Source organism: Nyctibius grandis, chromosome 9, assembly GCF_013368605.1.
Source record: "Nyctibius grandis isolate bNycGra1 chromosome 9, bNycGra1.pri, whole genome shotgun sequence".
NCBI lineage: Eukaryota > Metazoa > Chordata > Aves > Nyctibiiformes > Nyctibiidae > Nyctibius > Nyctibius grandis.
In genome coordinates, this window is record NC_090666.1 from 14,341,139 (window position 1) to 14,353,970 (window position 12,832).

General features: G+C 43.8%; 1 protein-coding gene across 1 annotated transcript in view; it reads left to right on the top strand.

Moving 5' to 3' along the window:
- The first annotated feature begins 8,943 nt into the window (after nucleotides 1-8,943).
- The window catches only part of CHN1 (chimerin 1), a 103,015-nt gene continuing 99,126 nt past the window's right edge, over nucleotides 8,944-12,832 (top strand). Inside the window, exon 1 of the mRNA XM_068407484.1 lies at nucleotides 8,944-9,100. Coding sequence (XP_068263585.1) covers nucleotides 9,004-9,100 — 97 coding nt within the window. The 5' untranslated portion in view covers nucleotides 8,944-9,003. The remainder of the gene's footprint in view (nucleotides 9,101-12,832) is intronic.

Genomic DNA, 12,832 nt, shown 5'->3' on the forward strand with positions numbered 1-12,832 from the left:
TCCATCTGAATTTTGCATGTATGTTTTCTGAAGCTATCAAGCTAAATACAAATCAATATATAATGCCTACACAATATTTTTCATTCCATCAAAGAACTGGACAGAGAATAGGCAATGTTACTTTTAAAGTTTTTTCATCTTTATATGAGTAATGATTATATGCCATAAAGTGGAAATTAATTTTAATGCTGTATAACATGCTAATCTGGATTAATACTTTTGATTCTTGACACTCTCAGAGAGTAAACTAATTGGATTTATTTGTCCCATGTTCCTTTAAAACAGTTTAAGACAGATTCTTCTTAAAAATATGTCCATTTGGGAGCAGAAAGGAGAGCAGTTTTCCTTTGGTGGACCAAAGAAGCTGTTTTCTAAGAACAAGCAGCAAACTGGCAGTTGAAACTTTGCTGCAGCTCACACTGAAATGGCGAGGGCCTGGGTCCCCCTGCTCATGCAGTACTGTACAGTGTTTGCCCAAGAGCTTTGCTTGGTTCCATCTTTTAAACACATATTTCCTTGACTTAGCGGGGTTTAAGAAAAAGAAAAAAAAAAAAAAAACCTCTTTGGAAACTGCTCCCCTTATCAGTGACTTGTTGCTGCAGAAAAACTCTGAATTTTGAAATTATTGTAGTTGCACAGCTGAAAGCATTGGTATCACATCTTTACTGCATGTAGAAAATGGCTAGCAACTGAATTTTGGAAGGACTAAACCAGTAATTAGTTCCCTGTGTATCTGTTTGATTGGGGATCGCGTGAGTTTGCAACTGACGATGTGAAGTTGAATTCCAGATCTGAGGTCAGTGCGGTCATGTGCAAGTCGGATTGCAAGATCCGTTGTGTGATCTCTGATTTTGTTTAACTAAAACTGCTGCATGCACAGCTGAAAAGTCATCAAGTCTTAGTAATTGTCTCTGGCATTGCCAATTTAGGACCTGGATATCTGCTAATTTAGTTTTGCTTTGCTGAGGGGCTTTCCTCGTGTCTTGGTTAACAATAAGCAAAATGTGCACAACCATGGGATGTAGTTACTCTATTATTAAAGAAAGAGGAAATAACACTTTTTTCTCCCTTCCCTCTTCCCTCCTCCCCCAGAAAAAACAGTGACATTGGGTACAGAAAAGAGAAATTTCTGTCTGTGAGAGCCACGTAATAAATTATGCTTTTTGGCACAGATAAAAGGGCTCAGAAGGGATCAGATAATTTTGTCCTTTCATAAGGAATCTTATTGTTGTAAACTTACGGTTCACTAAAACTATTGTGAGACTGGCAGGTCAATTAATGAATAGTGAAAATCTCAAATCCTAATTAAATCCCAATATTACTTCCAGGAGTGGTTTATCTCCTCTCTAGGAATATTTGATTTTAACAGCTTGTTTCACAGGAAAAGCTGATGATCCCTTCAATAACACTTCAGAATCACTCAGAGGAAAAACTTCAATCTCCTTCAGCTCTGTGAAGTCGCTTTGGTTAATGGCATCTCTCTGCGATCCTGAAGAGCTAATGCTGGTCTTGAAAAATATTTCCAATGTTATTCTATGCTGCATATTGTGCCCTGCTGCCGTTACCTGCCTGCTTGCAGGGTTAGCTGTGGTCAGTGCCGTAGAGCAGAAAGGCACCACAAGTGCATGTGCTTGCTTGCTCGGTTTGGAAAGTTTTACGTTCTCCTTCAAAAGTCTTCCTGGTAGAAGAAAACACATCTCTTTCTTAGAGATTCATTAGAACTGCAAATTAGTTATCCAGTCCTTCTGCTATCTCAACATTTTGAGACTTGGACTTAGAAGCATCTTCAGGTCATTATTCATTCTACAAAGGCACTTGATAACTAGATTGTGTATGTATGTCTACACAGCAGGAAATTCTCAGAACATTTCCAAAGTTCACTTCGTATTCGTGTAGTCCCTTTTCTAAACTATCACATAAAATTCAACTTCAAATTTGATGCAGTTTGCCTTACCAGGGCCCATACACCCTTGTTGATATAAGGCACCTTATTGAGCTTTAAAATGCCCTTAAGTGTTTCATGTGCTCTAAAACTTGGACAATCTTTCAAAGAACCCTAAATATCCTAGAAGATGCAACTCTGAGAGGCAAGTTGCATGGGATAACTAATACTCTCATTAAAAACATTATTTTTGAATGGCTTCAGCAACACAAACATTGGCTTCTCTAACAATGTAGAAATCACTTTGAGGGCTCTGATATTAGCAAATCAAATAATTGCACTAAGAGCACGCAGGTTCTACACAGCACTTCAGAATTGCAGGTTTGGGTTGCTTACGAGAAGGTTTAATTTCTTTAGCAATTCTTTAAAGCCATCCAGTGCATCTAGAAGTCTCACATGATTGCATGAAGAACCACCGTCACTTCTGTGGCATAGCTTATGGCTCCAAGTAGGAGATCATCTGCTCAGGGTTAGAGACAATTTGAAAGTCAGGACTAGAAGTATCTTGCAGATTTTTTTTTGATGGCTAGCTTGTTCTTAGTTTTTAGTGTTTATAGATGAAATTATACTCATAACAGTTTATTCCTAAGACTATTTTGCCATTGGCTTGCCTTCTGTTTTTTAACTTGCAATTTCCAATTTTTTTTCAAATGTATACAAGCACTACTTCAGCTAATGCCTTAATATGTATTTCTAAGCGTGGTATAAAAAGGAAATATTATGAAAGTTAAATTGAAGCTATAAGCTGCATTTTACAGCCAGTATAAACACACTTCGGTGTTTTATAGCCATCAGTATTATCTCCTTTGACACTTGAGGCTTGTCCCTAGGAGACAGAAAGCAGAAACTTCCTGGAATTTCTTTAATTAGCCTGTTCATTTCACTTAATAAAACAAGCAATCAGAAACATATTGTGTTTCATACACAGGACTCTTAAAAATGTAACTTAGACTACGTAGCTCTTACATCTGAGCAGAAGTGCAAGCAATTTTGAAATTTCCTAATATTTTAATAATTTTGTTAATAACTGATCTTGCATTAGAAGTCTGTGCTGATGGGATTATGCTAGTAAGTGTGCACACGAGCAATAAGAAAGCTCATAAAAAGGTCTAGTGCTAAAGTATATGCAGATCAGCTGCAAATAAAAACACCCTTTTGCAGTTATAAATAGTTTAGTCACTTGCGTATTTTGATATTGCTCACTCCGAACATTAGCTGGAACCTGTTGTGAAAGCTCCAAGTGTCAGCATAAACCCCAACATGCTGAGCGACCACAATCCACAGCGAGCGTTGGGGTGACCAGCACCTTGTTTGTGTGCTTGTGCCCTCAGGAAGCTCACGCCCTAACAGAAGGTAAGTCTCACTTAGTTTTGGTCAAATCTAGCAATTTATGTGATAGTGATTAGAAAAGTAACTCGGGTAGCTCTCTATTTTCCCTTTCCATGTAGCACACTTTTTGTTTTTTAATTGTTTTCCAGCCTCCATCCTCAGACCTGCGGGAGAAAGGAAGACTTGTCCTTTCTCAGCACAACTGTAGTGCTGAAGTACCTGTACATTTGTGTTTGAAAGTATTAGAGGAGTTCGTCAATGTTTATTAAATAAATAGTAAGGTAAAGGTGAAAGCTTGGAAGAAAACAGCAATGAGGTAGTTCTTGACGTGAAAGACTGGGCAGGGTACCTGTCAGAGAATCTGAAAGTAGCCACCTAATTCAGAGGAAAAGAAGGGGTATTTCAGATGTACCTACCCCAGCATTTTCCATTCTCCAGCCTACTTATGTCAGCAGTGTTAGAGTGGAGGTGTTACTGAGGGGGGCAAAGGTGGATGCTCTTGGAAAGTGCTGCTGGTTTTCTCTGTTGCATGGGAAAACTGGCTACGAAGAATAATTCAGGTGTGGGTTTTCTTTTTAATGGAAATTACATCCACATCATATGATTTTGCCAAGACACATAGAGAGCACCTACTGTATCCTATCCATGGTACCTGTTCATGATGTAAGTCTCATCACTTTCATGCACAAGTCCTGGAAATCCAATTAAGTGGGAACCATAATGTAAAAGTCCTTAAGAATTATTTTGGGAAGGACTTTGCTCAGGAAGCATAGGCAAGAGTGAGCTTTTTTCCTTTGATGCAGTTTCATTCAAACATGGCATAATGTCTCATAACATCAGTCTAAACACAGCACACTGTTTAGACATTAAGCAAACAGCTTTAGTTTAGTTTTAAAATTAAGATTGTCCTCCTGCGCTGCTTCCCCTTAGATTTTGTGGCATTCACTTCTAGTGTAACCAGAAAAAATATCTAGCTCTAAAGGTTGTTTTTGTCACCTACGTCTGTTAAACATTTTTTCATGACCCAAAGAGCCAAAAGCAGACATGTCAAGCCCATTTTTCATTTCATTGATGTACATCACCTACTGTGTACTAAACTGCTCTAAATTGTTACGGGATATAGTGCAATTCCTATTGATCAGGATAGGATGCCAAATGTGAGTTTGTAATGTGGTAGTTGTGATTTAAAACAGAAGGTATGGTGGATATGTTACACATATCTCACTTTCTTTGGCAATGATCATAAAATTCAACATGCAAGTGCCTCCTAGTAACTGTTACTTTGCTAGTCTGTACTCTGTAGATAAAAGAAAAAAAAACAAACCCACAATTACCACCAAAATCTGCAGACTAGCACAGATCCCAGTAAAACACTTATTATGCCTGATTTGCCAAGGTTGCTCATAGCTGCTGTACTTGATGCACGGATTCGGTCTCCCTCTCTGCCTTGTACAGCGTTGGGTAATACTGTGGTTAAATTACTTTGCCATTAATAATGAACAACAGCGTCCAAAAGATAAGCTCAAATGCCAGTTCTCTCATCAAAGGGAGAAATATTATCCAAAATGCTAGTAATATGCAAGGACAATTCTGGGTTTGCATCTATATAAACATTAATTTTAACTAGTAAGGTTGGTAGTCAGTCTTCAAACTTTTTATTGATGACTTTTAAATTAGATGATAGAACAATTGAATTTATCTTACTGAACAAGTGGTAGAACTCTGCCTTGCCGTTTTCCAAGGAGTAAATATTGCGTTGCAAATAGTGTGAACTCTGAATCTGCTGAGTAAGGCAGCCCTTGGCTGCCCCCCGCCTGCCCCACATGCTCCCAGCAATTACACTTTAGAAGCTAAATTAAATTCTGCACGTGACAAGGCTTCTACAGTGCTGTTTTCCTGCTGCCAAGAGGGTCTGTTGCAGGAAGACACTAACTGTGGTAAGATGCTATCCCTATTTGTCAGGTAGCATCTCATGGTGCCTTCACTTTTACTGCTTCCCATTAATACAGGACAGCTTTAATATATAGGGTTTTTTTCTTCACACAACATCGTATTTACTAGCTGGGAACCTTTCTTTACAGTTGTGTATAAATCTTTAAAAATGTCAGTGAATAATTTTAAAATCTCATTTATCACTACATGATTACTGAATTAGTTAAGGTTTGAAGAATAAATGTCTGGTAATTAGAAGCCATTTTGTACCAGACCCCCTGACAAGGTGACAGATCAAAGAAAGGCCACTGTGGAAAATAGGCCATTGCTCCCGCAGTGCTCAGCACCAAGAGCGAGGGGGCAAAAGGAGAGAGGCAAAAATAAAAAAAACCCTAAACACTGGAAACCAACCCCAAATCCCAGCAATGAAATTTTACATTAAGAATGAAGCAGTAGTAACCGGCTGCACTATTTGAAGAGCCTTGAGGCTTGGGAGATGAGGCAAGAAACTAACTGAAGGACAATGAGCAGGTCAGAAAATAACGTGTTACATATAGATTTATCTTCTGGAGACATTATTCTTGAAGTACACCTACGAGGTGGCAAGTATAATAATGCTTTTTCTATAGAATGTGATGCTAACATACCAATTTTGAAAAAAAAAAAAGGCTTTTCAAGGGCTGAAGAGCCAGGGGAACAAGACACTAAGCTCATCCTTGCTGCCATTTAAATCAATGGCAAACAACTCCCTCGGTCGTGCAAAACAGGGTCCTCTTTTGTGCTTCCTCCTGCAAAAGAGCAAGCGTAGGAGCTGGGGTCTCTCTGAAGGAACAGCCCCTCGGGCCGAACAGGGCCAGGCTGGGGCTTCGTGCTAGTTGCTCCAGGGCATCCACGTTTCTTCCCCTCTCCCCGAAACAGGCGACAGAGGGTTAGTGCTCGCTCAGCCCCAGCTCTCTTCTAACAAACTCCCAGAGTTGTAGTTAAATCATTGTTATTGCTGGCGCGCGAAGATGTGCTGGCCTGATAAGGCGTTATGTAATTTTAAGATAATGTTGTTAAACAGAAATCGCCCTGAGGATTTGAGGTCCATTGAAAAAGCAGGGTGTGGGGGAAGGAACCTTTGCCTAGTGAACTTTGGGCTAATTTTTTACCTGATCTGCACCTTTGATGTCTCCCTGCTGTGCCAAGGCTACCAGCCTCTGTAAAAGCCAGAGCTGCCGTTGGGTAAGATGGTACGTACCGTGTACGGCCACTCTCCTTGCCACCCACAGCAGGTTTCTTGTGCCAGCACCTGCGAGGGCACATCGAGAGCTCTGGGTGTGAGCCTGGCAGTGAAGTCCTTCCAAAAGCCGCAGCAGTTCTCTGCAGGCAGCTGGAGCCCAGGCCAAAACATCCTCCCAAACCAAGCAAACAATCTAATCAGAAATAATGATTGAGCTCAATTTGTTTTGAAAACTCAGATCAGCTGCAGATCTCTTCCTGGCACAGTAAAATATGACTCTAGTAACTACCCGTGAAATGACAACACACTTCCCTAGGTTTTAGCCGTAACTGCATTAATAGCAAAGGCATTATTAGACAATTGAAATGACTAATCAAATCACTCTGATCTTAACAACTCTAGTATTGATAATGCCTATTATGAAAAATAGGGTTACTTTCTCCAGACAGGAAAACATTTCTAATGTAAACACGCAGTTCAGCAGATAGCAGTAAGTAGTGGAAGAGTAAAAGCTGCCTATTTAATTGAAGGAAGTTGGAGTGAAAGCTTGGGATTTAATTCCAGGAAACATGAGAGAAAAAAAATCTGTATGAAGATCCAACTTCTTTCCAAAAAGCAAAGCAAAACACTCCATGCACACGGAGGTCAAATCATGCAGGCAGAATGGCAAAGATTTTTTGGTGTTGCTTTTTTCCAAACAATCTGTCATCTATTTTTAACCTTCTTTTAGCCCTGCAATTAAAATATTATTTCTCAGGAGTCCAGCTGCTCAGCAAACTTTTGCACTTTATACATGCAAAATGAAAACGTTTTGTGAAATCAGGGCCATCGTGCTAGAATTCATTTGGGAAGGAATAAGATGTAGGAAATGATCGCTCTGGGATAAAATGTTTATTTTTTTAACTTTGCACACTAAGCAAAATATATCAACATAAAACCCTCTGTTTTAAAATATTTGACAGACATAACAAAACCTCATGTTTTCCTTGTTGTACTAAACAAGAGTTAAAGATATTGAAAACTTTCCCACACAATCTTTCCCTTTTGTTCTCTACAAAAAGACTAGGTAGAATTCAGAGTATGAAAACCTGTGTGCAACTAAATACATAGAACACCCCTTTTTCAGACAGACCTTTATGTTTTAGCTGCCTTGTTGAAAGAAAATGTCTTTTATGTACTTGCTGACCCTGAGCTGCATTCACACAACTGGAACCATTAACTGCAGTGGCTGTAGACGCAGCCTATGTCCGTGCTCTTCCTCCTTCAGACTGTCCTGTGGCAAAACCCTCGTCTTCAATGCGTGCCTCCCACTGCACACCCGCTGTGGTCGCCACCAGTGCCCCAAGCGAAGACAGGATAGGCTGTGTGATGCTCACACCACCACCTGCACAATCTGCTTGCCCTGGCTGATGTCTCAGAAGCCTCCCCTGAAGGTTGGGGATTTGCACAGCTGTCATGGATTAAATTTGAGTAAACAATTTGTGTCAATCGTGCTCAGGCTGGGTTTGAACTCTCAGTACCGCAGCTTGCATCTGAGAGGTGAAGCAATACTGGAAAGTGAGAAACTAGTGTGTCACCAAACAAGGTGGGTCTGATTATTCTGCATGTGCCCAGGAAGATCTGCTGAGTACTAACTAACCTCTGGTTTAAGTATCTGTTTTCACGTTAAAAATGCAAACTGTACAAATGAGTTACACCAGGCATGATACGGTCTTTTTAATTAAATGCTTTTAGTTCTGAAATTTACAGTCCTGGACAGCGAAAAATGACGGCAGCTGGGCTGGCTGACATTTCTCACACCAAAACATTTTAAGGGGAATTCCACGGGTTTGCTCCCTTCGTGCTTGCTGGCATTCAGGTGAAAAATTTTCTTCTCGCTTTAAAAAAAGTCACGTTTCTCATAAGATCGTTGGTGTCTGTCCTGTACCAGGTAGGCGCACCCCCGCCAAGGCTGAAGAGGCGCAGGCCGACCCTGCCGGGCCGCTCCCCGGGGGACAGCCCGGTACCCCGAGGCTGGTTTCCTCAGAGAATCTCCTCAGCGGAGAGGAGTCGCCCGGGACGGCCCCGGGGGTGCCCGAAGGACAAGCCGGGCGCTGCCGGTGTCACGTACGTGTGCGGGGATGGGGTCTAGGTCCGACGTTCCCCTCCCGCGGACGGGGGAGCCCGGCCGGCCGCCCCGCCTGAGGGGACGCCGCTTCCCTTTGTGCCCCGGCGGGCGGCGGGCCGGCCGCGTTGCCATGGGAACCGTCCCGCCGGCTGCGGCGGGAGGAAGGCGGCTCGTGTGGCGGCGCAAGATGGCTCCCCGAGGCGGCGGGCCGCAGCGTGAGGGCGGGCGGGGCGGCGGGAGGGGCGGGAGCGGGCAACTCCGCGCCGCTGCCGCGCGTCCCCGGCCGTCGTCGTTCCCCCCCTTTGGCCGCGCCCTGCCCTCTCCTCCCTTCCCCTCCCCTCTCCTCCGCTGCGGGCTGCGGCCGCCCCGTTCCGCCCCGCTCCGCGGCAGCAAGTGGCAGCAGCCGCCGGCGCGGCGGGGTGCGCTGACAGCCCCGCGCCCAACTTGTGTTGCAGGCGCGCCCCGCCGCTGATGCGAGAGCTGCCGCGCCAATGCCAGCGCCGCGCCGCCCGGCCAGCCCCCGCCGCCCCCCGGGCCCGCCCCGCCGCGATGGCTCTGACCTTGTTCGGTGAGTAACCGCCGCCTCAGCCCAGCGGGCGCGGGGCTGCCGGCCCCCATTGTCTGCTGCACGGCAGCGCCTGGGCGTGGGCGCCGGCCCGGAGGGGCTGCCGCAGGCCGGGGCCCGCCGCGGGGCTGCCGGGGGAGGGTAGCGGGCCCCGGGGGCAGCCCCCGGTGCCGGCCGCGGCGTGGGATCGGGCTGCGAATCGGCTGTGGGGCGTGAGAGACAAATAAAAGTTGCGGTGCCTCAGCCAGCCCCCCCGCTCGCCTGAGCAGCGGCGCGGCGAAGCCGTGGGCTGGCTGCGAGGGACCCCCGCTCTCCGGGGGGCGGCGGGGCGCGGGGCGTCATTGCCCACAGCGGTGGGATGCGTGTCTGCGATGGTGTTTAATAGCACAGGTTCGTGCAGGGACGGTGTCAGGAGGCTGCGAGCGTGGGCTGTGGTTGGCTTCACAGCCCGAGACGGTGCAGTGGGAACCGGCGCGTGAAAACTGTAGTTTTAACTGTTGAACGTGTGGGTTCTCTTAAGTGAGGTTACTAAGCTTGCTTACGCTTACTATGCTTCATTTTACAGTGGGGGAAAAAAAAGCTACAAACTGCTGCTAGCAGCATCAGGTAGATGCAGCAATGCAAAGGAAAGCAGAGATTAGCATGACTATAACATCAGTACAGAATTAACGGGATAATCGGGATACTCTTTCTCGTAAGAAGCTCATGCACCAGAAGTGATCTCTAGTGAATAGGTTTAAGTGATGATATGAAGTCTATTTGTAGTGTTTAGACTGTGGATTTCACTTCCTGTGCAAACAAATAGTTTGCTTTCCTTCATCTCGTGGTTCTTGGTCTGGTACAATTTCCTAAAAGCATAAAAACTGTCTCATGGGTTTTCATAAAATTTGACACCTATTATATTATTGTGGCATATTAAACCCCGTCTAAAAACAAGTGTAGCACATGTTGCAAAATAGTTCTCTCTAGATAAAATCTATGTGGTATTGGATTTAGCTACAGTGCTGTCACTTAAATTTATATTTCCTGCCTGAGTTTTTCAGGATGCCAAAGGTGGTAAATCATAGTTCACAGTGGCGCAAATGGTCTCCATCCTTATGGGCCTGATCTTGTTACTCAGCTCATGTGAGCCCCCGAACTTCTAGAGGAGTCAGTGGAGGTACGGGGCCTGCACGTTGGCAGTTGCAGGTTGGGCATTAAGCTCTTTCACTTGGGAACTCGAGTGAATATGCAGAGTGCTCAAAGGGCAGATTGGCTTTTGTGGAAGAGCCTACTGTGTGTGTTGCATTGTATCAGTGCAACTTCAGCTTGTTAAGAAAAGGTGTAGGTTGTTACACAGGCACTCAAGGTAAATACTGTAGTTGTCCTTAACCAAAACCTTTTTAAGCTATTAAAAAGACACACTTTTTCCATGGTGGGCAGTTAGTGTGTCGTTACAATCTTTGGCTGCAAAAATTAAGAACATTTTAATTTCAGCTTTTAAATAAAGTGACATTCCTAAGTCAGGTACCTGCTTTTTTTTAAGCTTACATGATTATTTTTTAATTCACATGTATTTTATCTACTTAATGACATTTTTCTATTAATACAAATTTGCTTTACAAGGTAAATTGAATTAGATGTTTTTGTGAGCTATCACATCTGTTGTTAGAGTAAATGACATTGATACATGTAGAACATAATGAGTAAAGAGAAGACAGAGTGGGCTACCCTGCTGTGTGTAGGTTTTAAATAATATCTTGCCAAGGGTAAAACCTCAAGATTTCACCCTTCTAAGAGAACACAAAGTGACGATAAACTAATGCAACAAATAAGGCTAATGTGTGTCAACAAATGAATATGGTGCCTTTCATAAATGTGAAAGCTTTAGAGTACATCTTAAACCATGAGTGCAAGAGTGTGAGTGGGAGTTGGGTGAATGCAGAAAATGCACAATATGTTTGCAGATGAGGCTGTGATTAACTTACGGTTGAGTTAGCACAGCTTAGTGAGTTGCTGCGTGTCCTCTGAGCTGAGGTAGTGTGCTACACTTTGTCTCTTAGCGTATAACAAAGACGGACCACAACGTGCTTGCTTTGAACATCAAGGACAGCGTTCAGCCTTTATCTTGAATTTTGGCTGCCTGTGGACAGCTGCATTTTCAGTTACTGCACCACAGCTGACCCATAGTAACTCATTAAAAATGTAACTCACAAAAGAGTGTTTTTCAGTTTGTTTCAATGTAAGCCCCTACTAAAGCAACATCAGCAAATCTGGGGAAAGGCAGAATAAATGTGACTGAATTAATATATCTATTCTGAGGGATTAAGCAGCTATAATTGTACTATTTTAAATTCACACCTATCTTACACCAGTAAAACTGTCCTGAGCAAACAGGTCCTGAGGGAGGTGCGTGCTTTGGTTCTGCTCATTCACATAAATTCTAGGCTCAATATTGCATTTTTTTCCTAGCATAATGGTATATCATACTGAACCAAGTTTCACGCATTCTGGGGCTGCTTCTAATAGGTTGTGCTACAAAGCGTGTAAAACTTGAGATAAATTGCCATGTCAGCTTGAGAGGAAAAATCCACCAAGTTTGCTGGGTCCCTTTCAATTAATGTGTGTGTGTGTGAGCACAGCGAGAGAGAGGGAGGAGACAGATGGGAAATGTCATAACATGCTTCCTCCGTGCTCTCGATACTGTTTTATGGCTATTTCAGTGCCTAGTCCAAAGGTTCTACTTAAAGGGGACAGGACTACAGATCAGGGTGACATTGTTGTGGATGCTGTATTAGAATGGACACACAGTTATCAGGCAGTTGGAAGGTCAGGGATGCCTTATTTTTTCTGCTTGGCAGAGTGGTTGGGAGTTTCCTGTTCCTATGGGAGCTTACCCTTTGCCGCTGTCCTCAGAGCAGCACCATGTAGCTGCTGGAGCACTAACTGCAGTTTGCACCTTTGAGGTGGCACCTTGAGACTCTTTGGGAAATTGGTTGGAGAAAAGAGCTTCTGGTGTATCAGCAGCATTTTTCTGCTACAGAAGAAGGCTGTTACCCTTGGGCTATGTGTGTCTCTTGATTTCTTTTTCCTTTTCAGTTACAGCTTATCATCCAGAGTATGATGCAACATTAAAGCACAAAGGGGGAAAATGTTAAGACTCTTCACTTTCTCAGTCTTAGTTATTTTAAAATTCTTTTCTTCATCTTGTCATATTGTCCCAGGCATGACCTTCCAAGGTATCCTGTGCTGACTGTTGGCTGTATTGAAGGTGGTAGGGAGCTGCTCGTGTTCCCACAGCGCAGTGGTACAGCTGATGAGTCAGTGTGTGTTGTGGGTTATGAGGGAGGGGAGGTTAGCTGCTCCACAGAGGTGGAGAGGAAGGGCAGCCCCTGTTGGAAGCAAAGATGGGAGAGCATGGAAGCTGTTGACTGAAAACATACCTCTGTTACCTATTGTCCTGGTTTTGTGGGGATTAAAATTTATAGAATCAATTTTCTGTTACATTTTGTTTCAGTTTGTGGCCAGCTGTGGTAGGGTGATCAAGGCCATTAGCAGTTAAATCCAGGGCAGCTGACCCAGGCTGACCCACAGGTGTATTCTGTAACATTAATGTCAGGTTCACTATAAAAGAGAAAGGTGCTGGGGAGGGGTGGGGCTCTTTTTGCTCTCCTCTCTTCTCCCGTCCCTCTTTCTCTTTCTTCTCAACAATTGCTGTCCCCAGAGCAACTTGCTACCACTCTGTGGGCTAAGTAT